Source organism: Trichoderma aggressivum (genome assembly GCF_033847375.1).
Source record: "Trichoderma aggressivum f. europaeum strain CBS 100526 chromosome Unknown scaffold_030, whole genome shotgun sequence".
NCBI classification, from domain to species: domain Eukaryota; kingdom Fungi; phylum Ascomycota; class Sordariomycetes; order Hypocreales; family Hypocreaceae; genus Trichoderma; species Trichoderma aggressivum.
The window spans coordinates 308348-333392 of NW_026946396.1; the positions used below are offsets into that span (position 1 = coordinate 308348).

A 25045-nucleotide genomic window follows, 5' to 3' on the forward strand; every position below is an offset into this window, starting at 1 on the left:
TACATAAGGGGCAAAACTTGCGTCTCATGTGCCAACGATTATGCAAGTCTAAGCAGCTTCATCGGCCATCGACGGCTTACCAGCTGCGATAGCCAATACTTGAGATCGCAGCCAACTCATCAACCACTGCCGCCAATCGCTGGTCCTCCCTACTCGCCTCATACCCAGTCTACATAAACATCAAGCGTAACAAAGCACCGGCCTCGAGTTATTCATCACACAGGGACAGGTATAGTCATCATACTACAAGAGAGGCAAGTAAAAGTAAATCATGTTCTATTCAAGTGGTAATCGAAATCGAGCACACAAAAGATGTCCACATTTTGCTGCTTCAAACCGTGCCGCCATCTGTCATATCAATCCCTGCACGTTTGTCCCGATAAAAGACGCCATAAACCCGTAATTGAAGATATTCTCTCGTCGCTGAAGAAAGCAGGGGTCTCCAAAAGTATAACACGAAAAGTAGAAATCAGATATATAAAAAAAAAAGACAACAAAGAAAATAATCACCACATCATTGACCCGTGCAGTTGATCAGTCCTTGGTTTCATGCTCATCGCCAAAAGGGCTGGAGTCGCGCTTTTGTGAGCCAGAATCACCCTCCTTGACGGATCCCCTTTCTCTGCCGGGGGAAGCAGGAGGAGCCTCGACGGAGATCTTGGGGCTGATCTGGTCCGGAGGATCAGAAAATGGGCCCTGGTCTACTGTCGATGACTCTCCACGGCTTGTCGGAGGGGTGGTGTCGTCTGTTGACTTTGGTGATCTGTTGCCAAGCGTCGTAGAAGATTGGCTCTCTGGCTTGGAAGCAATCTCTACCATTCTCAACCCAGAGCCTCCCACCTTGACGACTTGCGCACGGGCTTGGGTCACGGTATTGGCGTTGTTGAGGAACGTTGAGCCGACACTAAAGTTGCTTGCCGCGCTCTGAGGTCGAAGCGTCTTGGAAGGGTTGAACTTGTCGAAATCGATGCTGGGGACAGGAGGCGTGCCGGGGGCGCTCGCGCCGGACTTGACGCTCACCATTGTCGGCTTGGCACGCATGACGGTCTGCGCAGGGGTCAGGACCTGCTGCTTGCCACCACCAAAGATGGTAGATGCGATGCTAGAGCGAGGCGGGGCAAACGAGGTCCTGTCCGAGAAGGCGGAGATGCCGGAGTAGGTCGAGTCTCGCAGGTTGCCGGGAACGAAGAAATGGGGGTTGTCAGCCCCGGAATCGCGGTACCCTTCGGTGTGGTGCATGGGGATCGGCGGAACAGGGGGGACCAAAACGTTGGGTGACGCAGGCGTTGCTCGGTTGGTGACGCCGGGAATGTATGCGATTTGGATGATGTTGGAGGCCCGCGTGAGGACGGTCGAGGCAATCGAGTGGACGGTATGCGTAGATCCGCGGCGGGTGACCCGGTTGCCGTTCTTCTCGCCGCCTTGGGGAGTGCCCTCTTCGACTCCGTACACCGACTGAGAGAGCCGCCTCTTGGGCTTGATTAGGAATCTCCAGACCAGGTAAGTGATGATGGCGATGGCAGCAATACCACCGATGACACCACCGGCAATAGGTCCGGCGCTGGGTCCGCCTCCTCCTCCGCCTCCGTTGCTGGGAGTAGGGGAATCGTTGACCGCGCAGAAGGACTGTGGGCATTGAGTGCAATCGAGCGGAACCGTAAACTGGCAGCTCTCATTGGAGGCGCAAGACGGGCATTGAAGCTTGGACGTATCGTCGCATTTCACACACTCGCCCTTTCGGGGAACCAGCCTCATCACTGACATTGCCGTTAGCATTAGCGACTTTGAACGAGACGCAGCTCTTTCCATTGCCTTCTCACCTTGGTTGAGCTCTGTCAGATCCCTCGCAACGAGGTACGATGTCGTATCCATCTTTGACGATTTGCTTATAGCGATGGGCGATAATAATAATGAGAAGTAGACACGCGGCGATGGATGTTGGCAAGTCTGGTTCGATCAAATCGGAGCTGCAATTCGGGCTGCCGGACAGGGAGTCGAGGAAAGCTGCGATGGATGACGGCTGACGGCTGATCGACAATACCGACACTTTGGGACGCCGAGACTAGCAAATATCTGAAGATTTTTCGTCTTTTATCTTTTCTTGAACGCGAACAGTTTTCGGCAAAAAAAAATAGAGCGCTTGTCTCGTCGTGTAGAGGTCGAAGGACAGGCGGAAATTGAGAGAAAGGAGTGGACTGAGTCTAGCTCAAACAAAACAAAACCAAAAAAAGAGAATAAAAAAAATAAAACCACAAAGAGGAAAACGAGAGTGTGAGTGGTAACAACAAGATGCTAGATCGTAGACGAATAGAAAGACATAATCGGCCCTGGCGACAGTCGAGATAAGAAACGAACGGATGAGAAAAACTGCAGTGGTTCCTGTTCGTCGATGGTTTTTTCTTTTCCCTTGCTGGTGCTGATTGTCGCTCGAACAAGGCAAGAAAGAAGGCGAAGCAACGGGGTGGTTGAGAAGCGAAAGAGGGAACAGCGCTTGTTTGGGGGCTGCGGCAGAGCGACATACGAATAAGCCCGTTTGGAGGCACTAAAAGTACGAGCTCTACAGGCATCAGCAGCGCCAAGTTGCCCTTGCAATGGCGATTCTGCTGCAAAGAACGCAGAAAGATGGAGCAGCCCCCCCCGGTTGACGATGGGCGTTTCCTGGCGCCAGGGGTAGCATCAGGGAGCTAGAGCCGCGTTGGGGCTAGCCGCTCGAGTTTAGCAGAGGGCCGCGCACAGTGCATGTTGTGCCGGTGCCCACCCGTTGTTTTGGGCTGTTTTGGGGCGGCCGGGGGTGAATGCGTGGCGCTGCGATGTGCTGAATGGTCGCGGCACGGAGGCATGTGGGGCGTCTGATTGGTTGACAGACTGTGTTTATACTGTAGGAGTGCACTGTAGCCCGCCTCCGCTCCTCCATTCTTGTTTACTGGCCTCCAAGACTGTTGTTTTGAAGCGTTGCAACGGTGTGGATTTTCTAGTGGCCTGCCCGATTCGCATCGAATAAGATTCACGACAATGCACCATCGGGATGGATCTTTTTTTCTTTTTTTTCCCCTCAGTTCTTCTTCTTCATCAAGCGTTGCCGCAATGCGGATTCACTCGGTGCGGGATGGATCCGCAGCTCCCGTGTGAGTGTGTGCGTCTAGTCCAGGAACCAAGCAAGTACTCCGTGCAGACAATCAAACACCCGGAATACCTATAAGTACCCGTGGAAAGCACGGAACTTTGCGGGTGCCAGGGTACTCCGCGTGTACATGCAGACCGACGGGCCAAGAGTCTTGTTCCGTGGACACGTAATGCAATCAATCGCCCTCTCCGGCAAAGCTGACTCTTCGCATCACCGAGGCGCCGGCTATCGCTTCCATCACGTTAGCAAATAAAAGAAAATACCGATTAAACTACTTATTAAAACAGAACCAGAAGAAGAAGAGAAGAGAAGAGAAGAGACAGTTCGCGCCAAGGACGCGTGTCTCGCGTGCCAGTGAACAAACGACGCCGGTGCTACCCAAAGCCCATATCCATAAACCCAGCGCCTCGCAGCCCGCGTGGGACGAGAGACGCTCGCACTGATTCAGCCCAGCCCTCTGGATCCAACGAGTGCTCGTCTAAAGGGAGAGCCCTGCGCGAGCTTCTCCAATCAAGGCCCGTGAGGGTTTTGAGGGCTTCTAGAGCAGTGACACAGTACGGAGCGGATGAAGAAATTTCAATTGGCGAGCGTGTACGGAGTAAGTAAAAGGTGAGATTCGTGGTCACCACTATTGCCACCGAATTAAAAACAAAAATAAAAAATAAAAAAAAACAATCATCATTCTTGGCTTTTCCCATCATTCTTGGCTTTTCCCATTAATCTCTTGCTTGTTCCGTCTTGGAGCTAAAAAGAAACCACTTGCAGCCGTCAGTCCCCGTAAATTAACAATTTGCCAACACAGCAAATCACGCTCGCTGCCCGCCATCACTGAGCATGACACTCGCAAATGAACCAACCCTCTAGCAGGGGTTCCGCAGACACACGTTTCGCACGTGCAAGTGCACTAACACCGCCTAGCAGGTACTCGATACGGAGTACTGGGTACATTCAACAGAAGATGGAGCGAGGTTTTTTTTAGGGGGCGTTTTTTTTTCCCAATATTTGCTTACAGCATACAAATTGCTGGAGAGGGCAGCGCTCACCGCATCGTTATCTGACTGCGGCGCTGCGTACGTATGAGAGAGCAGCTATTCAGCATCCCATTGTCTCACTTTTAAAGCTGCATAGTACCTATCATACCAGATAATTCAGGAATAGAGGTGTAGTGTTAGAACTGCCGAGGAGTACCTGAATAACACGCCCGGACTTCACTTCTGTCGCATGCTGTTTCGTGCTGGATAGCCAATTTGGCGTGCCGAAGAACTGCGACTCTAAAATATTACCAGGCTGTATCGTGCAGATCCTTCGGTCTGGAACACGCCCGCCTTTCTCATTGCAGCGGAGAATGTTCATTTTTGGGACAAGCCGGTTACAGATATACTCGGGGCTGGCGTTTACCTACTGGATTTATCCAATCTACAGACTTTACATGATACGAGTACTCGCATGATGTCTGTGTGGATGTTGAACAAGACAAAGGTGCTTTGGAAATTGAATCAATCGTAATTATCATGACGAGACACTGCTATCATTAAGTTCCTGACCTCTTCACACATGGGTTCCAAAAATCTAGAGTACAAATCCCACAAAATCTATAGCTTCCCAAGAGTAGCATCAATGTTCAAACTCCAACATCCCTTCCTGTCCCCGACCCTTCTGCCGACAAGTCCTTTTATTAAATTCCATGATCCAGGGGTTTACGCATTGGACGCGTCGTTGTTGCTCTGGGAGCTGGCGCTCATGACGGGCTTGGTCACTGGCAGCGACATCTTGGCCTTTTCGCCCTGGCGGATCTTGCCCCAAGCATACACCAGACCGCTGACGAAGCCAATGAAGATGGCGGAAACACTACCAAAGGTAACAGGGGCATCGAAGAAAATGAGACCGCTGACGGCAATGGGAAGCTTGTTCAGAGCTCCCACCATTGAATAGGTCGTAGACGAGGTAACGCGGATACACCAAGCGGAAGAGTAGGAGATGAAGATGGCACACAGACCCGAGTACACCATGCCGAGGATGAGGTTGGTTCGCGTTTCCTCGGGAAAGTTTCGTGCCAAGTTTTCGGCAGACCAGTCCTCAACCAGAAGAGATCCAACGATCAGGACAGGAATAGTCAAGAAGTTGTTGTAGAACATGGCTAAAGTGGAAGAACGTTAGCGGTCGATACATCTCAGTACCTATTAATAAGGGGCTACTCACTATCCCAGTCCTTGAAGCCCATCTTCTTGATGACCTTGCGCATGCCCAGCACAAACGCAGCCTGGCAGAAGACGTTCAAACCCATCCAGGTGTAGCCAATCTTCATGGTGGCAAAGGATTGAGATGCCGTTGCTGAACGGCCTGCGGCATCGGCATCAGCCCAGGCAGCAACTATGGAGCTGAAAATGATGAGGCCAAAGGAGAGAAGAATGGTGGGGGTAACGCTTCCTCCAAACCAGAGCACCTCTCCGTAAGCAATGACAATAATGGTGAGGTTCTTGAAGATGGTATACACGGGCACGGAGATGTATTGAAGCGCCTTGGCACCAGTGTAAATCATGCCAACCAAAAGAACAGAAATGGGAAACCCTAGACAGAATGAGCAACTCTGGTTGCCACGAGATTAGAGGATAAATGCTCACATTTCTTTCCCTTCTCCGAATCAAACGCAGAAAGGTTGGTGATTAGGCCAACCTGCTTGCAGGCTTGAATGGCAACAACACACACAATGGACTATTTTTTTTTTTTTTGCCGGTTAGGATACCATGTCTCAAAGAGGGAAAGAACAAGAAAGAGGTCTTACTTGAATAGCAAGGTAGAGAAAGTTCATGTTCCATGAAGAGCCAGAGACAACGAATTTGTTGACGACAGTCATGCTGATAGACGACAAGCAGTAGCCGAGAACAGATGCGCCCGGGCTGTTGTCGATCTTGGAAAAGTCAAAGCCGCCAGACTTGGCCCGAGGCGACGGTGAGCGAGAGTAGGCCGTCTCGACCTTGCCGACATCTCCGTTCTCCATGTCCCGGACGCCATAGTCGTCGTTCTTCTTGTCCGACATGTTGAGGCTCACCGAGATGAGATGGACGCTGTGCTGTGAGAAGGAGAGTGAGTGAAATGAAAGGCTGGACAGACAAGAGTCGCCAAGGGTGGGTTCCACGCGAGAGAATCAGGATCCCCGGGGTTGCTAGAGATGGCGCGATCTGCGTCCAAAGGGAGAAGGACAAAGTGTCAAACGAGAGGCTTCTTCTAGAATAACTGAAGAGATGAAGACTATGCAAGAGGCGCACGCGTGTGAAGACCGCTCTTTGCCAGAACACGTACTCCCTAAGACTACTCCTAACTCCGTACATACAATTCAGGAGAACAAATCCTGTCCAAGGTTGGGAAATTTCATCTCGATCCCTTTGTGGGGCTGCCCGGCCGAAAGGGGCTTAGCGAGATGGGCGCACCGCCTCACACAATGTGCTCCGTACGAGGAACGTTTTTGGGAGGCTTTTTCACAAGGTGGCGATTGGATTGAAGCAAAAGGCCTCGCTGCTCGTATCGGATGGATGGATGGAACTGTACCAGTGGTGTATCAAGCACGAGGTACGAGATGCGAGACGCAGGCGACGAGCCACACTGATTGACTGAGCACCCGCTTCTTATCTTCCTCATGCATGAGGCCGGCCATGATGCTGGATAAGTAGTAGTGAAGCGAGCCGGCACAGATTAGTGACTGCAATTGCCCTCCATCCGTCTTCAACACCACCATCACCCGTAATCCCTCCCTCCCCTCCTTGCAACAAGAGTCACTTGGCGGGGGTCGAGCCAATCTAATCGCCCCGAGCACTTGAGATTAGTCGCGGGCTCATGTGCTGTGCTCTGCAGGGTGGTAATTCGGCTGTCCCGCAGCTGCTGGCATGTGGCCCCTAGAGGGGGAAAATGCCTTGTTACAGGTTCCTGGAACAACTGCCGGGCATCGATGCCTCTGAGATGCGGCATCAGTGCAGGAGTTGCACGCAAAAGCCAGAAGCGAGCCACTTCGAGGGTACTTGTATATGACTGATGTGATGATTGTTTACATTTCCAATTCTCTGTGCGGAGTAATAAGGCATCCCTGTAGCTCAGCAATGTGTTCTCGTATTTTGGGATACTACTCCGAGTGAAGCAATTGGTCTACAGTGCCTTTGTCTGTGTCTTCGAGGTGCGCCTGGCCTGGCCAGCAGGAGGAAGACAAATCGAATACTGTGCACGGACGCTGTGCACTGTACGCACTGTGTGAAATACCCGTCAGATCAGCGGAAAGCCTTACCACCACGGCGTAGCAAGGCAGCAAACATTCCATTAGGAGAATAGCCCTTTTGGTACTGAGGCTGCACCGCCTCCACAGTGTTGCGGGCGCAGAGCGCTGATTGGCCGTGGCCTTAGCTGGTACTATTTTTGGTAATGGTCAAGAAGGAATCGGTAATGATGAGATGAGAATGGCCCTGTGGCTGCGCTGGCTGCTCCCGAGCTGCGTTTACCTCTTTGGACATAGCCAAGGGCCGGAGAGTAAGCAGAAATGAAGAATATCGCTAAGCAGCGATGCTAATATACAGCAGCAGCTGGGAAGCCCAGGTAAATATAGATATTCGGATTCCATAAACCACGCTGTGGCTGGAATCAAGGAGCGTCCGTTATTATTAGTGAGATGAGCCGAGAATGCACAGTGGCCAACACTGTGCATCGTTCTCCAGCATACAGTGGGACGCAGTCAGCCGCGATCCAAGGATTGGCCGTCAGCAACTGGCCTGGGTTCCAAAGCGGATACCGCCTTGTTTTTTTGTGCCCACAGACATACGAGATTTTGACACATGCGGCTCGTGCGAGCAAAAGGGACGCAGCACGAGCCGTATACATGAGCTTCAGCCCTCTTGGGCGGGCAAACCGTGGGCTGGAATGTGGGAGGGCTGCCAATAAACAAGAAAGAAGAAAACATCAATCAACGTCGGCATTATACAGTACAAGTACGAGTATCAAAACAAGTTGAGACCGAATGTAACCAGACACGAGAGCCGTTGGACCCTCCTGCACAAGGGAGGGGCAACGTGATGACGACAGGTGATACCCTTAGGTACTCGTCCTGCGTCCGGCCTCAAACCGAGCTGCGCTGGACGGCGTCTTACAGCGAGCAGAGCAGCCTTTGGTTCACTACGGATGTCTCACCGCAGACGCTAAGTCAGGCTGATAACGCACCCTAACCCAAACGTTGCCCAGTGGACGTTGGTCTGTTTGAGAGTCCGTCCTGGCACAGTGCAGGTGAGGTGGCTCAGCTTCCCCCCAAATCCCCTTAGCGCCAGTCTCCCCTATTCTGGGCCACTGCCCAAGTTGGCTGGACACTGTATGCCTTTGTTCGTACTGTCCCGAAACAAAGATCCTAGAAGCAAGCTGCACTTGGGGCATCTCCTGAATCGTTCGCGAGAGCCTTTCCCTCCCCTTATTATCTTTTTCAGCCCACTAAGCTTCGTCGGTCGACAACTCTCTCTCCTCCATCTTCCCCAACCTTCAATCCTACTTCGAGGCTGGTGCCTCATTGCTCGCATCGTTAGGGGTCGGGTTGCTTTCCGCAAACAAAGCTGGCATTGAGCTCAATAGATTTTTTTTTTCTCTCTCTTGGTCTTGGGGTCCCCTTTTTTTTTTCCTCCGTTGCAACCTATTAGGACCTAGGCGGAGCCATCTAGACACGAATTACGAACAACCTTAACCAAAAGACGCTCTTTAGCATTCCGATTCCAACAAGCCGTCGTTCCTGATATCATTTTAGAAATAGGACCATTATGGCATACAACGGTCCTGGCGGTGGCCAAGGCGGGGGACACCCGCTACAGGATCTTCCCTCGGGCAGTAGCGTGAGTAACTACCAAAACCCAGTGTCAACGTGGGAAGGGAGGGTAAGTTGGACAAGGCTGGGCTAACGCGACCTGTTTTTCTCTCTTCTAGTATCACCTGCCCCCTCACGAGGAGGAAGAGCAAGCCGGACGATATCTGCTGAACGAGCCTGGCTCGCATGGCTACGAGCATGATCGACTCGGTGCCGGGACTCCTCCCGACCGTCCTGTTTCGGCTTACAGTCTCACCGAGTCTTATGCTCCTGGAGCCTCGCCCATCGGCACTCCTGGCCTGGGCAGTGACAACGGATACGGCCAGTACGGACAGGGCCAAGGATACGACTTCCCTCGCCCCGCGTCTACTGTCCATGACAACGATGACGACAGCTGGGTGCAGAGACAGCAGCAGCCCGCCGGTGGTGGCCTGAAGCGTTACAACACCCGAAAGGTCAAGCTCGTCCAGGGTTCCGTTCTGAGCATCGACTACCCCGTGCCCAGCGCCATCAAAAACGCGGTCGAGGCCAAGTACCGCGACGTTGAAGGCGGCAACGAGGAGTTTGTCAAGATGCGATACACGGCGGCCACCTGTGATCCCAATGACTTCACCCTGAAGAACGGTTACGACTTGCGACCGCGAATGTACAACCGTCACACCGAGCTCCTGATTGCCATTACATACTACAACGAAGACAAGGTTCTGCTTGCCAGAACTCTGCACGGTGTGATGCAGAACATCCGCGACATTGTCAACCTGAAGAAGTCGACCTTCTGGAACAAGGGAGGTCCTGCCTGGCAGAAGATCGTCGTGTGCTTCGTCTTCGACGGTATCGACAAGGCCGACAAGAACACTCTGGACGTGCTCGCCACCATTGGTGTGTACCAGGACGGTGTCGTCAAGAAGGATGTCGACGGCAAGGAAACCGTCGCTCACATCTTCGAGTACACCAGTCAGCTTTCCGTCACGCCCAACCAGCAGCTCATCCGACCTTCTGGTGACAGCCCTCAGAATCTGCCTCCCGTTCAGTTCATCTTCTGCTTGAAGGGGCAGAACACCAAGAAGATCAACTCCCATCGTTGGTTGTTCAACGCCTTTGGCCGAATCCTGAACCCCGAAGTCTGCATTCTTCTCGATGCCGGTACCAAGCCCAGCCCGCGCTCCCTGCTGGCTCTGTGGGAGGGCTTCTACAACGACAAGGATCTCGGTGGTGCTTGTGGTGAGATTCACGCCATGTTGGGCAAGGGCGGCAAGAAGCTGCTCAACCCCCTGGTCGCTGTGCAGAACTTTGAGTACAAGATCTCCAACATTCTCGACAAGCCTCTTGAGAGTTCGTTTGGCTACGTCTCTGTGTTGCCCGGTGCCTTCTCGGCCTACCGATTCCGAGCCATCATGGGACGCCCTCTGGAGCAGTATTTCCACGGTGACCATACCCTGTCCAAGATTCTCGGTAAGAAGGGTATCGACGGCATGAACATTTTCAAGAAGAACATGTTCTTGGCCGAAGATCGTATTCTCTGTTTCGAGCTGGTCGCCAAGGCCGGCCAGAAGTGGCATTTGACCTACATCAAGGCGGCCAAGGGTGAGACAGACGTTCCCGAAGGTGCTGCCGAGTTCATCAGTCAGCGTCGTCGTTGGCTCAACGGTTCGTTTGCCGCCTCTCTGTATGCGCTGATGCACTTCGGCCGAATGTACAAGTCTGGCCACAACATCATCCGCATGTTCTTCTTGCACATTCAGCTCATTTACAACTTCCTCAACGTCATCTTCTCCTGGTTTTCTCTGGCTTCTTACTATCTCACCACCACCGTCATCATGGACCTCGTGGGTACCCCGGTTATTGCCTCATCCAACTCGTCTGAGCATCACGGCTGGCCCTTTGGAGATGAGGCGACGCCCATCATCAACACGCTTCTCAAGTATCTCTACCTCGCATTCGTTATCCTGCAGTTTATTCTTGCCCTGGGTAACAGACCAAAGGGTTCCAAGTTCACCTACATTGCTTCCTTCATGGTCTTTGCGTTGATTCAGGGCTACATTCTGGTTCTTTCCGTCTTCTTGGTCGTTCAGGCGTTCAACACACCTATCCAAGACCAGATCAACTTTGACTCTGGAGAAGACTTTGTCAAGAGTTTCTTCTTCGGAGCGGGTGCTGCAGGTGTCATTATCATTGCCCTGATCACCATTTACGGTCTGTACTTCATCGCCTCTTTCCTCTATCTCGACCCTTGGCACATGTTCCACTCGTTCCCCCACTACCTGCTGCTCATGTCGACCTACATCAACATTCTCATGGTCTACGCGTTCAACAACTGGCACGATGTGTCTTGGGGTACCAAGGGTTCCGATAAGGCTGAGGCTCTCCCGTCTGCCAACGTCCAAAAGGGCGAGAAGAACGAAGTCGTCGTCGAAGAAATTGAGAAGGAGCAGGAGGATATCGACAGTCAGTTCGAACAGACCGTCCGACGAGCCCTGGCCCCCTTTAAGGAAGAGGAAGAGGTCGAGAAGAAGGACGTCGAAGACGGTTACAAGTCTTTCCGTACCGGTCTGGTCGTCTCTTGGCTGTTTTCCAACATTATTCTCATCATCGGTGTCACTACCGACGACTTTGCCCAGTCTGGTTTGGTGGTAAGTAACATTCTCTCAACTGATTCTCTACGGCTGAGCTTTATATACTAATTGACTGCAACAGGGAACCGCATCCAACCGCACTGCCAACTTCTTCAAGTTCCTTCTTTACGCCACGGCCGTGCTGTCTCTTATCCGCTTCATAGGTTTCCTCTGGTTCCTGGGTAAGACGGGTCTCATGTGCTGCTTCGCCAGAAGGTAAATTATTGCAAAGTTGGGTTCGGCCCCGACCGGCTGCGTGGGTGGTGGTTTTTCCAGGAATATTACGGGCCTGCCCAGTAGACAAATTATTTCATATACAGATACCTTACATTGGCTTGTAACGTTATTAGGGCTTTAATGTTTTTAGCATGTTTCTTTGTTCACGGGATGGAATAGGCGACTTGAGACACAAAAAAAGTTTTGCAGATAGTTTGGAAGAATGTTTGCTGTGTAACTACAGAGTAGAGAAACGGAGGGATAGAGGAAACAAGGGAACCTATTCAATTGATGATCAAAACGCGGATAATCTGGCGCTCGGTGCATGTCTTTGTATTGATAACTTACAGGTGTGTTTATAGTGCGCCATCCACTGTAATGGGGAGAACTCGCAATAAAGCAGCGCCCATGGAATGGAATTCAATCCACGGATCCCAATTCGGTTAGACCACTGAATCAGTACTACTAATTGCATTCCCGCTTATTGTGTCCCGCCTTATCTTATCGTCATTGTGTGACAGCATTCAGTCATCTTCGGCAGACAGGCAACGAGCACCGAAGCGCTCCCCGCGGATAAGGCTTCTTTTTTTCCCGTCTACAAACGTCACCTGTGCAACAGCTGAAAGCTCTCTTGCCCCTCCGATTCGGCGGTCCAGGCCTCTCTTCCCACCCCTTGCAAAGTTTCTTTCAACTCTCTCCCTTCGATCAGGCATTTCAGGATACCGCCTCTCGTCCTCACCGGCGACCTCCGACTGCCCAAGATGTTGAACATATGGTCTATGGTATTTGGAAACTGCGCCAGCTTCTATACCGCCCACCGAGAGTCCTAACACAAGTCGCAGAAAAAAAAGCAAAAGGAGGCCGAGAATGCTGAGGGTCAGGCTGCCGGAGGGAAGAGGAAGAAGGTGACGGCGGCACAGCTACGAGTACAAAAAGGTGCCTCTCTCTCCAACGTCTCGGGGTCTACCGGTAACGGGGCGGGCGGGACAGCTAACGGGCAGCAGATTTGTCAGAACTATCTCTCGGCGCAACGATGAAGACGGACTTTCCCGACCCCGACAACATCCTCAACTTTATCCTGTCGATCGAGCCGGACGAGGGCATGTACCGCGGCGGAAAATTCACATTCGACTTTGCCATCAACCAGAACTTCCCGCACGAGCCTCCCAAGGTGCTGTGCAGAGAGAAGATTTACCATCCCAATATCGATCTCGAGGGCAAGGTGTGCCTTAACATTCTACGGGAGGACTGGAAGCCGGTGTTGAACCTGAATGCTGTCATTGTGGGGTTGCAGGTATGACACCGCACATGCTCTTGCGCTTCACGGATTGGCGGAAGCGGGAAACAGATTTCAGATTTGAGCCAAGACACTGACGTGAAGGAATGTAGTTTTTGTTCTTGGAACCCAACGCCTCGGATCCTTTGAACAAGGAGGCGGCTGACGACCTGAGAAGCAACCGAGAAGGATTCAAGAGAAACGTACGAACGGCAATGAGCGGAGGATCTGTTAAGGGAGCGCCATATGACCGGGTACTGAAATAAATGCTGGTGTTTTGTTTAAAAAAAAATCCAGGGGACAGGTTTGTATGCATTGTCCATGGTCGATGCCCACAATCTGGAGGGTTTTTGGGGCGAGTGGAGAGAAGATGGACGTGACGACGACGACGAGCAGCCCACATACCTACCTCACATAGAGGATGTACTTTTTTGTACATCATCCAACACCCGGCACATCTCTCATCGAAGAGATGGCGCCATAACAAGAATCCCGATCTCAGCTAGTGCTTGGGTTGAAGAATGGCATGTTGCCGTTCGTTGTGATTTTGGCCCGGGCCTAGCTACGGGGTTACCCGATCTATATACTACCTTTCATTAAGTCGACAGTACAGCATAGAAATACATGGCGTTCATTGCAGGAAGAAAGACGGGCATGGTGACTTGTGGTGGCGTAGCTGCATTGTAAAACCATCACATATATTTGGTAGATGTGAAATGGTTTGCTATCCAGGACCTTTAAGTTGAGCATTACACTGAGATTGTAGAGTGATGATAGCAGATCCTAGAAGAAGTGATTAGGTGGATGAATGGAATTTCTCTGTATCTTATTACGGCACCCGGACGTTTAGCTACTCCATCAATATTCGTACGAGTATAGATCATAGCCACCCTACGCCCAATATGAGATGATGTGTACGTTGACGCTCGCTCCTACAATCAAATTTCCCTTGCAACATGTATTTCTAAAGGTTCCGCAATATCTAGCTACTATGACAATGACCAGCCTTGTCTTGTAATTTAAATGTGTTCCGATATAGCCCGGTGTATTTCGTATCACGTCAGCATAGGTAGGTACATGTACATATGCAAGTCGTGCGTTCGCCTTGCAGCGAAATAGGAGATCTGGACAATGCCATTGGCCCACGAAGACGTGCATCCAACTAAAAGGAAGCCCTTCCATGCATTTATCAGGGAGAGACGCAAGGACGGGGGATACATGATGACACTCTAGATCCAGAAAGATGTGACTCTAGTAGGTATGTATATGCTTGCCCCTGAGGGAGGTGAAGAGTCCATCTGTCATACTCGGAGTTTGCATCCATGGTAAACTCGCTAGGCTACTAAGGCACCTAGCGAGCTGGACTGTAATACTAATCTGTTGGGAAGTTGAGCTTTCCGGGTATTAGATGTTCGACTCTGCTTCTAGGTTCTGATGCAATTCGCCTTATTTCAAATAAGCCGGCTGATTTTATTTCCCAGGTAAGTCGCCCGCTATACTTATTTTACTAGGTAGGTAGCCAGCCCTTTTTTCACAACTTTTTTTACTCGGATATAAATTGATATAAATTAAAAATACAGTTATAATCTATACATATACAAAAGAATCAAGCCCTTGGGCAGCAGCTATAGGTAGTTTATAGGTAGGTAGTGTTTTTGGTCATGTATTGTTACCGGGTAAGGTAGGTTAACAAAAGCTATTGTAAAAATGACAAAGATTTGAGAGATCGTACTTGCGGCCCCTTCACTTCAGGTAAGTAAAACAGAAGTACAAGTACGAGCACGAGCACTCTTATAAGCCGGCTGATTTGAAATTATGCGAAAAGCATCAGAGCCTTACGGAGCCCGTACGGAGCCCGTACGGAGCCTGACACGAGTGAGATGGAGTGCGTGCTCGGGAGATGATTAGACGGATGTGGGATTGGCGGGGCTTTTTTGCAACTGGGATGGATGATGGATGATGGGATATAACACGACTGGGCGTATTTACATGGGCAAATGGGGATCACTCGAGCGGCACTCGTAGCAATCATGACTGAATTGTGGGATGGGGGAATATGAGGTCCATCTACTCCGTAGAGATCAGCATACTCGTACATACAATAAAACGGAAACGTTCCATTGGTCGGGCCGAACATGTATTACGAGTGCTGGACTGTCAAGAAGCCAGATTTCGGCGGCTGTCGTGGGGCTCTTCAACCACTATTCCGTACCCCGGCAGCACTGGCACTTGGGTATTAGTGCAGCTGGATGGATGCGTCATCTCACGGCTTGGGCCAAGGAAAAACCGGCGCTGTGCGATTCTCTGACCTGCAACGCACAAGCTCTACCTATCCATATACTAAGTAAGAAATACGGTTTGATGCAAATTTAGCGTGCTGTGCAGAGGTTTTACTTGTCCTGCCAGCGAATTGGCTTCTGTACCAAGTGAATTGGGGTGCATTGGAACGGATGTGCTACTATGTAGATGGTAAAAGTCGAGTACCTGTAGAGTGCAGTATATCCGTACCTCCAGTTGAATCCATCTGGGTACAGTAAGCTAGGGGGCCTGCTTCTTACTCATTAACCCTCCGAGTAATCATCGCACTAACTGTATTTTTGATAAACCCGGGGCTTTTCACATGTGGTGGGACAGGGGCGAACCGGCGCTGTTGAGACAGAGTTGCTTGGAGCTGTGACCGAGATCGGGCCCTTGAGAGCTGAGGCTTTTCCCCCACCCACCCTTCAAAAGTAGACTTTCTGTTGCTCATCCCAAGCTTTGAACTTTTTTTCTTCTTCAAACAATTTCCCTTGCGGCTCTGTTCTTCTCTCCCCTCTATCCTTCTCACTCACATCTCCATCCACAATGGCTTCAAAAGCTTTCTCCAAGACCCTGCGGGCGCCAATTGCTCGTCAATTGATTGCGCCCCGCGTTGCCCAACGCTCCTACATCGCTGCCCGAAGCGCCACTCGTGCCGTCGCCGCTGCTCGCCCGGCTCTGGCTGGCGTCTCTCAGCAGCAGACCCGTGGCCTCAAGACCGTCGACTTTGCCGGTGTCAAGGAGGAAGTCTATGGTGTGTGCAATTCCTCTTCTGCGTGCGAGAGCCTGCGGGCGTAAGAGCTGTGTTCTGACAACGACTGCTTGTATAGAGCGTGCCGACTGGCCCCAAGAGAAGCTTTTGGTGAGTAACTGGCGGTTCTGAAGAGTCATCAACGGGTTCGAGCAAGAGGACTTGCATTGATCTCGAAACCATCTACGGGTGGCCAATGGAATGACTTGCATGACTGACCCAATTGCCTTGCAGGAGTACTTCAAGAACGACACCTTCGCCCTCATCGGCTACGGCTCCCAGGGCCACGGCCAGGGCCTTAACCTCCGCGACAACGGCCTCAACGTCATTGTTGGTGTCCGAAAGAACGGCAAGTCATGGAACGACGCCATCCAGGATGGCTGGGTTCCTGGCAAGAACCTCTTTGAGGTCGACGATGCCATCAGCCGCGGTACCTTCGTCATGAACCTTCTCAGTGATGCCGCCCAGTCCGAGACTTGGCCTTCCATCAAGCCCCAGCTTGTTGAGGGCAAGGTACGTATCCCCTCAATTTGTGGCGCCATGGCAGCCTCAATTGTGACTAACACGGACTCTTGACTGTAGACCCTGTACTTCTCCCACGGCTTCTCCCCCGTCTTCAAGGACCTCACCAAGGTTGATGTCCCCAAGAACATTGACGTCATCCTTTGCGCTCCCAAGGGCTCTGGCCGAACTGTCCGCTCTCTCTTCCGTGAGGGCCGTGGCATCAACTCCTCCTTCGCCGTCTTCCAGGATGTGAGCGGCAAGGCTGAGGAGAAGGCCGTCGCCCTGGGTGTTGCCATTGGCTCCGGCTACCTGTACAAGACCACCTTTGAGAAGGAGGTCTACTCTGACCTGTACGGTGAGCGTGGTTGCCTGATGGGTGGTATCCACGGCATGTTCCTTGCCCAGTACGAGGTTCTCCGTGAGCGTGGCCACAGCCCCAGCGAGGCCTTCAACGAGACCGTCGAGGAGGCTACTCAGAGCTTGTACCCTCTGATTGGCGCCAACGGCATGGACTGGATGTTCGAGGCTTGCTCCACCACTGCCCGTCGTGGTGCCATTGACTGGACCCCCAAGTTCAAGGATGCCCTGAAGCCCGTCTTCAACAACCTGTACGACAGCGTCCGGGATGGTTCCGAGACCAAGAGATCCCTCCAGTACAACAGCCAGCCCGACTACCGTGAGAAGTACGAGGCCGAGTTGGAGGAGATCCGAAACCTGGAGATCTGGAGAGCCGGCAAGGCCGTCCGGTAAGTCATGGACCTTCACTTTATTATACTACACTCATTTGGACAAGCTTGCTAACGTTGTCACTTCTTTACAGCTCCCTGCGACCCGAGAACCAGAAATAAGTCTGCGCAACTCGGCGCATTATGGGTTGATGGGTGTTGAGGGGAATCTTTAATGGTAAAAATGTGGTTTTTTTCTTTCTCTTGTACTTGCATCTGGATTCTCGGCAAAAGATCTTGGAGATCTGGGGTTTGACGAGGGGGCATGCTGTTGTGTTAGTTTAAAAAGTTAGGGCCTTTTACGATACCGCGCATGGGAAGACAATGAATTCTCGTTTCACACACGCATACACATACACATACACACGCTCCCACGCGTCCGCACGTGCTTGTAGACTGGCACACCAAAAAAAAAGAAGAGAAAAAAAATTCTTGCGCGCTCTCTCTCCGTATTCTCCCGCTGGATCTCTGGGATAGCTGACGATTGACTTTTTTTCCGTGAGTCGAAGCAAGGTACAAAGCGGGTCCTCTTGGCCTTGGTTTCTCCGGCTTCGGCCTCTCAACTCGATGTCGCGATATGGAGCAGCAGAAGCTGCCAGACTGGGGTTCATGGATTTAGGTAGATCTAGTACGAGTAGAATCGAATCCATCCATCGGCCTGCCGCCGAAGGGCCGGATGTCGCGACTTTGTGGCCGGCCCGGTTCGAGTGTCTCGGCGGCATGCCAAGTCCGGGTTCAACTGTGGTATGAGAAACCGGAGTAGTATTTTGAGCAGTTGGTTTGCAACAGTAATTTTTTTTTTGGGGGGGGGGGAAGAACAGGTGGATTAATATAGCAGTGGTTGTAGAAGCGCGTTTATATTGTTGACTATATTTATTTACATATATATTTACATAGGTATTCTTTGCGTCATTTTATTCTTATTTAAGGTATCTGATGTACACGGACTGCTTGACGTCTTTTTTCATGGCGGACTATTACCTAGTAGTTAGGTAGTATTTGTGTGTGTTTGCTACTTTTGCGCTATTGTCGGTGTTGAGAGGCGCTTGAGTTGGGCGTTTTTTCTTCTTCTCATTTTGACTAAGCACATCTTACTTTACTATTGTATGCAAGCCGTTTATTGACTTCGAATGTGTGTGATGAGGCTGTGGTAGAATGGATGGGCGCTTTTCCCTTCTTTTCTGGGTGTCTATTGATTGTACTAGGCCTACTCAGGTCTGTCCACCGATTTTCATTCTTACACTGATGCTATTCTTGTCTGATGCCTGCCCAAGACGGTGATGCTGACACGAATGAGGAGTATGCAGGCTAATGTCGGCGTCGTCATCCGTACGAGTACAGGTACAAATCTATCAAAGTAAGGTATTGATGGCTACCTGAGAAAGGTTGGAAATAGCAACACGTGATGGCTGGTCAGAAAGAGAGCATCAATACGGCAACGTGGCATTAAAATCCACGACGGTCGAGATCAATAGACGCCCAAGCAGTCGTCAATCGAGGCCTTAAAACGGGGGCCCGTGTTTTGGCACCTTAGCAAAAGGGCCCTTTCGTAAGCCAAAAGTATCGACTACTATCAGCCTGCTATTCGCCGCGCCAAACCCTTCGCTAGACTGGCCAAAGTCAAGTATCCGATACATGGCATGCACAGTCCCTTCTGGCAACTTGGACGTGCTCAGACCTTCTAAAGCTGCGTTAGTGGCGCGGCATCCAGCCTGCTAGTGCAGCCCCCTACAGGCGTGTGGTAGCAGTACAGATGGCGTGTCGCTGCTGCGGGGGAGGGCCCGGCGAGAATGCGAGGGGCTGCGTGTACCTGTACTTGAGAGCGGAGGGATTGGCGTCTCTATTCAATGGCGGTTTCGACGGATTGGCCACGACAACCTGCATCTCCAAGCCTCCAGTGCCAATCCTTTTTTTTTTCTTCTTTGCGTCTTCGCCTGCGCATCGTTATATCTTGCTGTTTTATTTTTTGCAGGCATTTCTTGGCTGTTTCAGGAGAAGAGAAGCCTGCGGCCTCTTGTCATTTCTGGTGAGTTTCGGAACCGTCGCTCTCGGCACCATCTACCCACTTGATTTCAATGGTTTCGTTTTCTCCTGAGTAATTGGCACTTCTGCTGCGGATGGCGCAGCCCCGTTCCGAGTCAACTGTGGCGAGTTGCGACGCATCTTCGTCTCTTGAACTTGCATTTGCAATCGAGCCCTGCATTTGTATTCCGGCTCGTCCCTTTTCACTAACGGCTATTGCGCAGACGCTATTTCTCTTCATCGGCCCATCTGCAGGGGACAAAGAAATCCAGACAGCTCCATGTGCTGGTAGCTCCAGTCTCTATCCTCCAACGCGCGTCCATCCCTTTCCTGCACCGTCATTGCTTTCGCTGCCATGAAGGTCGCTTCTGTTCTTGGACTTGCTGGCCTGGCGGCTTTGGCGCAGGGTGCCAGAATCGCTCGAGACTACGACAAGAACGACTACTATGTATTGCATCTCGAGCCGTCGGTGCAGCCTGGCGATGTCGCCGTGCGCCTGGGCTTGACGCACGAGGGCCAGCTTGGAGAGCTTACCGACCACCACGTTTTCCGCGCCGAGAAGCACGAGCGAGATGTTGTTAGAGATGAGGTTCGGGAGCGCAGGAGGAGGAAGCGAGACATTGGCGGACACGATGTCCTGGACGGCGTCCTTTTGACTACCAAGCAAAAGGCTCGCAGCCGTCTGCAAAAGAGAATCCTTCCGCCACGTCCGCCCAGGGACATGGCTGCCCGTTTCCCTCAAAAGCCAGACGATACGGCGGTCCGTACGCAAGAGAATGTCATGAGGGACTTGAGCATTGCCGACCCGATATTCAAAGACCAATGGCACCTGTTCAACACAGTGCAGCTTGGCCATGACGTAAACGTCACTGGGCTCTGGCTCGAGGGCATTACCGGCAAGAACGCGACTGTGGCCATGGTCGACGACGGCCTGGACATGCACAGCAAAGACTTGAAAGACAACTACTTTGCCGAAGGTTCTTGGGATTTCAACGATAACGACCCGGAGCCGAAACCAGAATTGTCGGACGACAGGCACGGGACGAGATGTGCTGGCGAGATTTCTGCAGTGCGCAACGATGCGTGCGGCGTTGGCGTTGCATACGACTCCAAGATTGCAGGCATTCGGATCTTGAGCAGCCCTATCAGCGATGCGGACGAAGCCGAAGCCATGATCTACAAGTATCAAGACAACCAAATTTACTCCTGCTCCTGGGGACCTCCGGACGATGGTAGATCCATGGAAGCCCCTGATATCTTGATTCGACGAGCCATGCTCAAGGGCGTTCAAGCGGGCCGCGGGGGCCTTGGCTCCATCTACGTCTTTGCTAGCGGTAACGGTGCGGCCAGCGGTGACAACTGCAATTTTGATGGATACACCAACTCCATCTACAGCATAACAGTCGGTGCAGTCGATCGTGCTGGCCAGCACCCTTACTATTCGGAGCACTGCTCTGCCCTGCTAGTTGTCACTTACAGCAGCGGTGGCGGTGATGGTATAGTAAGTTCTTCATCCCTCTCCCCTCTTTCCAGAATCAATGTCGGTAGCTAACCAGGTTCAGCACACAACCGATGTTGGAGAAAACGCCTGTTACGGCATGCATGGCGGTACATCAGCCGCGGCACCCCTTGCGGCGGGTATCTTTGCCTTGGTCATGCAAGTTCGCCCGGACCTGACGTGGCGAGATCTCCAATACCTTGCTATGGACACGGCTGTCAAACTTGACGACCAGACGGATGCTGAGTGGCAGCAAACTGCTGTCGGGAGACAGTTTAGCCACACCTTTGGCTATGGCAAGATAGACTCTTACGCTCTCGTTGAAAAGGCCAAGACGTGGAAGAAGGTGAAGCCCCAGGGCTGGTACTTTTCTCCATGGCTGCACATCAAAAAGGACATCCCCGAAGGTAACGACGGGTTGGTCGTGAGCTTTGACGTGACCCCCGAGATGCTCAAGAAGGCCAACTTGGCTCGCCTGGAGCACGTTACCGTCACCATGAATGTTGAGCATACTCGACGTGGCGATTTGAGCGTGGATCTGGTCAGCCCTGAGAACGTCATCAGCCATATTTCCGTCGCTCGTAAGCAGGACAACTTCAAAGGCGGTTACGATGACTGGACGTTTATGAGTGTCGCCCATTGGTAGGTTCTTTTCCTTTTCCTTTTCAAGTAACAATCTTCTTCAAGGTGTTGCCGTGATCCGCCATTTGGTGCTAATAATTTTCATCAGGGGTGAGACTGGCGTTGGCAGATGGACGCTTGTCATCCGAGACACTGAGGTCAACAATGAAAAGGGCAAATTTATTGACTGGCACCTCAAGCTCTGGGGCGAGAGCATTGATGCTAGCCAGGCCAAGCTTTCGCCCATGCCATCAGAGGATGACGATGCCGATCACGACCAGACCCTGTCCACTGTATCGGGTGCAGCCTCGACGAAAACCAACGCGGCAACAAGCTCAACTAAGACGGCAGCTGTCGTGACGAACCCTGCCGATCACCCTGTACGACCGACTAAGCCTGGAGCCAAGCCCACAGAGTCAACAAAGCCTCAAGAGGGCTCTGGGGATGACAAGCCATCCGACGCACACGAGCACGAGGCCGAACCTGGCACGGAATCTGCTCAGCCATCCAGCACGACCAGCGCATCTTCATCGTGGGTTTCCTGGCTTCCGACCTTTGGAACCAAGGCCAAGATCTGGATCTATGGCGCCATTGGCCTGATTGCCGCCTTCTGCTGCGGCCTCGGCATCTACCTCTGGATCGCCCGCCGCCGCCTCCGCAACAACTCCCGCAACAACTACGAGTTTGAGCTCCTCGACGAGGAGGAGACTGAAGGCCTGAACAGCGCGGAGAAGGGCCCCAATGCGGGCAAGAAGGCCCGGCGGACTCGCGGCGGAGAGCTCTACGATGCCTTTGCGGGCGGGAGCGATGACGATGACGAGTTTGACCAGTATAGGGATCGATCGGCCGACAGGTTGGCGGGCCATAATCCCGATGAGCCGGAGCACTATGCCGTTGGCGAAGATAGTGATGACGACAATATCGAGGAAAAGCGAGGATTACGGCGGTGAACATAGACGTTTGCTCATTTGAACTTTTTGACTTTTTTTTCTTCTCTTGCATGGAAGAGGAAGGACGTTTGATTGAAAGCTTCAGTATTCATTAGACGGAGTACATTTCATCTGGCTTGGTTTATATTTTATATCTCGTATGTCGTATCTTACATGCTACTGTTTATCCATCACTCATTTTGACTTGATGCGTTGCTTTTTCTTGTTTGTCAAAGACGAGAGGCTTTCTTTGGATATAACAGGAGTCATCTTCGTCTTGCCCTTGATCGGAGTATATATAGTGATGTGTTGAATGGCGATGAGCGTAGTGTATAAACGTCATCGCAGATTTGTCCATCAAAACAATTCATCTCATGGTAGCATTCACAAGTTCACTTCATTTTCTTGTTTTTCTCAAGCACTTCTTTATTACAACGCCGCCATAGTATTACCAAACGCCCCAGAAAAATCTCGATACACCACGCTCTTGACCCTCCCCTAGTCGGCTCCCGTCATTATCTACGCTTCATGTTCCAAGTCAAGCCATGCCCACGCCTCAGCCAAATCCGCCATCAAAAGTGTATTTTAGCCTCACACACAAGAAAAGAAAAGAAAAGGAAATGATCAAACAGTTCACGCTACAGGAACAACACCCTCCTTCTCCATCTCCATGACATAAGACTCCCACAGCTCAGCGACGTCACCGTAGAACTTGACATGGGCATCCGCCAAACCTCCGAGCTGCGCCTTCATCTCGATGCGCTTGATGCGCTCAAAGTCGGCAACCTCGCGGATGACCTCGTCGTCGAAGCGATCGCTCGTCAAGCGGGCGTTTTCGACCTCGGTGCTGAGCTCCTCGACTCTCAGCTCCAGCTTCCTGGTCCGCTCGCGCCGGGCCTGCTCGTGATCCACGCCTCGCACATCCTCAATCTTGGCGCGGATGAAGCCGCCCGGCCCGCTGGGGACGCCGTGGCCCGAGCGCAAAGAGTCTCTCTCGGATGTGGATTTGTTCAGGTACTCTGTCAGTTGCTCGTAATCAAGCTGCTTCTGCTCTCTGGCCTTGAGCAGGTTCTTGAGAGCGAGCGAATAAGCTTGCATGTCGCGCAGCGAGCCAAGGTAATCCTGGTCTGTGACCTCCTTGAGCTGGTGGAGGTTGGCTGCGGTATCCTCGATGGAAGCGGCAAAGGCGTGAACGGCGGGCTCGATGCCTGGCTCAAGGGTAATGAGCTTCTGGAACTGCTCTGCTAGATCCCGAAGGTCGGTTTCCAGGTCGCCCTCTCGACGGGCCACACGGGCAATGACCTTTTCGATATGACCGAGGTCTTCGTCGAGCTTGTCGCTCTTTTCCTTGACCTCGATGAAGCGCCTGTCGGGCTGGTGGACCTTGGTAAAGGCATTGATGAAGGTGTCGGCAAAGTTGTCGAAAACGCCGCTGGAGCCGCCAGGGTCGCTCGTTATGCTGCCGCGAGCCGTGCGGCTCTTGACCGTCGCGTTCCAGTCGGGGCTCTCGAGGAAGCTGTGCAGGATGGTGCTCCGGCGCAGGACCGGATGCAGAGACAGGCGGTTGAGGAAGCGCTGTAGCGAGTGGCCGCGCCGCGAGGTGAAGTCGTTACCAAACCGATCCCCGCGGACGTACTCCATGCGCTGCTTGTCCGGGATGGGCGGGACGGCGCAAGCCGGATAGTCTCGCATCAGCTGCTTGAACAAGAAGGCAAAGTCGGTGAAGCGCCGCCGTACGGTGGTGACTTCTTTCTGGAAGGACGGGAACGTGGACTAAAGACCACATCGTCAGCTAGGCATCACTCAACAGCAATCGATTTCATAGCCTCGCAACAGCGTCAAGGTGAGGCGAGGCGGGGTAACGAGGGGAGACGAAGAGACATGGTGGAAGCCAAAATGAGTTGCCTGCAATCGCGACTAGATGTAGATGAAGATGGACGTACGTGAGTAGTGACGAGATACGAGACAAAGGCGTCCTTGGTGCCGTCATTCTCCTTGATGGGCAACCCAACGGTACACTCGAGCTTCTCGCGGCCGATGCCCCCCGAGGAGCTGTTTCCGGCCTCGTCCATGGCGCGAGTGGGTGAGTCGGCAGCGGCGACGGCAGCAGATCGCGCTGCCTGGTCGTGGACATGGTCGCTCCAAGTGACGTTGGAGAAGTCGTCGTTGTCGTTGTCGTGGTGCGTCGTCATGGTCGAAGCATCAGACGACTCTTTGGTTCGGGATCCGGGAAGTTTTGCGCCTGGCGGGAGGGGGTTGCGGGCCTGGAGAGATGCTTGACGGCGTATGTTGCGGCAATTGATTCAAGGCTTCTCTCTCGGCTTCGGTAGAGGTGCGGTGCGGTGCGGTGCGGTGCGAGTGAGTAAAGGGAGAAGAAACGGCGGGCTTGAGTCGAGATTCAAAGGTGGCGTATGTCTGAGGCTAGTCGAGAGGCGTGGACAGGCAGCTGGGCTACAGGCGGTTGGTGTGGAAAGATGCGCGCAATTAGCAGGGCTCAAAGTGCCTAGCAGGTACATGCAGCAGCTGCAGCTTGTTTCGGGTACATGGACAAGATGGGGCTCGTTGAGACTCCAGTCATCTATGTGCTGTATCAGATGGTATTTGAGACACTAAATGAGCCGAAAAGGCAATGAAAATAATAATTTAAA

General features: G+C 52.2%; 7 protein-coding genes across 7 annotated transcripts; 4 read left to right on the forward strand and 3 right to left on the reverse strand.

Annotated features, from left to right (window-relative positions):
- Positions 1-534: 534 nt before the first annotated feature.
- Positions 535-1872, reverse strand: Triagg1_7135 (uncharacterized protein; the record flags this gene model as incomplete). Its single annotated transcript, XM_062901837.1, has 2 exons — positions 535-1757; positions 1821-1872. 2 exons carry the CDS (start codon positions 1870-1872, stop codon positions 535-537), a joined length of 1275 nt encoding a protein of 424 aa, XP_062753957.1.
- A 2949-nt stretch (positions 1873-4821) lies between these two features.
- Triagg1_7136 (uncharacterized protein) lies at positions 4822-6161 on the reverse strand (the record flags this gene model as incomplete). The annotated part of the gene is made up of 4 exons (XM_062901838.1): positions 4822-5261; positions 5324-5692; positions 5746-5797; positions 5907-6161. The coding sequence occupies 4 exons, from the start codon at positions 6159-6161 to the stop codon at positions 4822-4824; spliced, it is 1116 nt and encodes a 371-aa protein (XP_062753958.1).
- Positions 6162-8901: 2740 nt separating this feature from the next.
- Triagg1_7137 (CAZyme family GT2) lies at positions 8902-11857 on the forward strand (the record flags this gene model as incomplete). Its single annotated transcript, XM_062901839.1, has 4 exons — positions 8902-9015; positions 9065-11575; positions 11640-11739; positions 11790-11857. The coding sequence occupies 4 exons, from the start codon at positions 8902-8904 to the stop codon at positions 11855-11857; spliced, it is 2793 nt and encodes a 930-aa protein (XP_062753959.1).
- A 949-nt stretch (positions 11858-12806) lies between these two features.
- On the forward strand, positions 12807-13315 carry Triagg1_7138 (uncharacterized protein; the record flags this gene model as incomplete). The annotated part of the gene is made up of 2 exons (XM_062901841.1): positions 12807-13067; positions 13163-13315. The coding sequence occupies 2 exons, from the start codon at positions 12807-12809 to the stop codon at positions 13313-13315; spliced, it is 414 nt and encodes a 137-aa protein (XP_062753960.1).
- A 2578-nt stretch (positions 13316-15893) lies between these two features.
- Triagg1_7139 (uncharacterized protein) lies at positions 15894-17450 on the forward strand (the record flags this gene model as incomplete). The annotated part of the gene is made up of 5 exons (XM_062901842.1): positions 15894-16101; positions 16178-16209; positions 16333-16611; positions 16681-17348; positions 17423-17450. 5 exons carry the CDS (start codon positions 15894-15896, stop codon positions 17448-17450), a joined length of 1215 nt encoding a protein of 404 aa, XP_062753961.1.
- Positions 17451-19704: 2254 nt separating this feature from the next.
- On the forward strand, positions 19705-22418 carry Triagg1_7140 (uncharacterized protein; the record flags this gene model as incomplete). The annotated part of the gene is made up of 3 exons (XM_062901843.1): positions 19705-20850; positions 20912-21489; positions 21578-22418. The coding sequence occupies 3 exons, from the start codon at positions 19705-19707 to the stop codon at positions 22416-22418; spliced, it is 2565 nt and encodes an 854-aa protein (XP_062753962.1).
- Positions 22419-23030: 612 nt separating this feature from the next.
- On the reverse strand, positions 23031-24589 carry Triagg1_7141 (uncharacterized protein; the record flags this gene model as incomplete). Its single annotated transcript, XM_062901844.1, has 2 exons — positions 23031-24170; positions 24341-24589. The coding sequence occupies 2 exons, from the start codon at positions 24587-24589 to the stop codon at positions 23031-23033; spliced, it is 1389 nt and encodes a 462-aa protein (XP_062753963.1).
- Between the last annotated feature and the right edge of the window lie 456 nt (positions 24590-25045).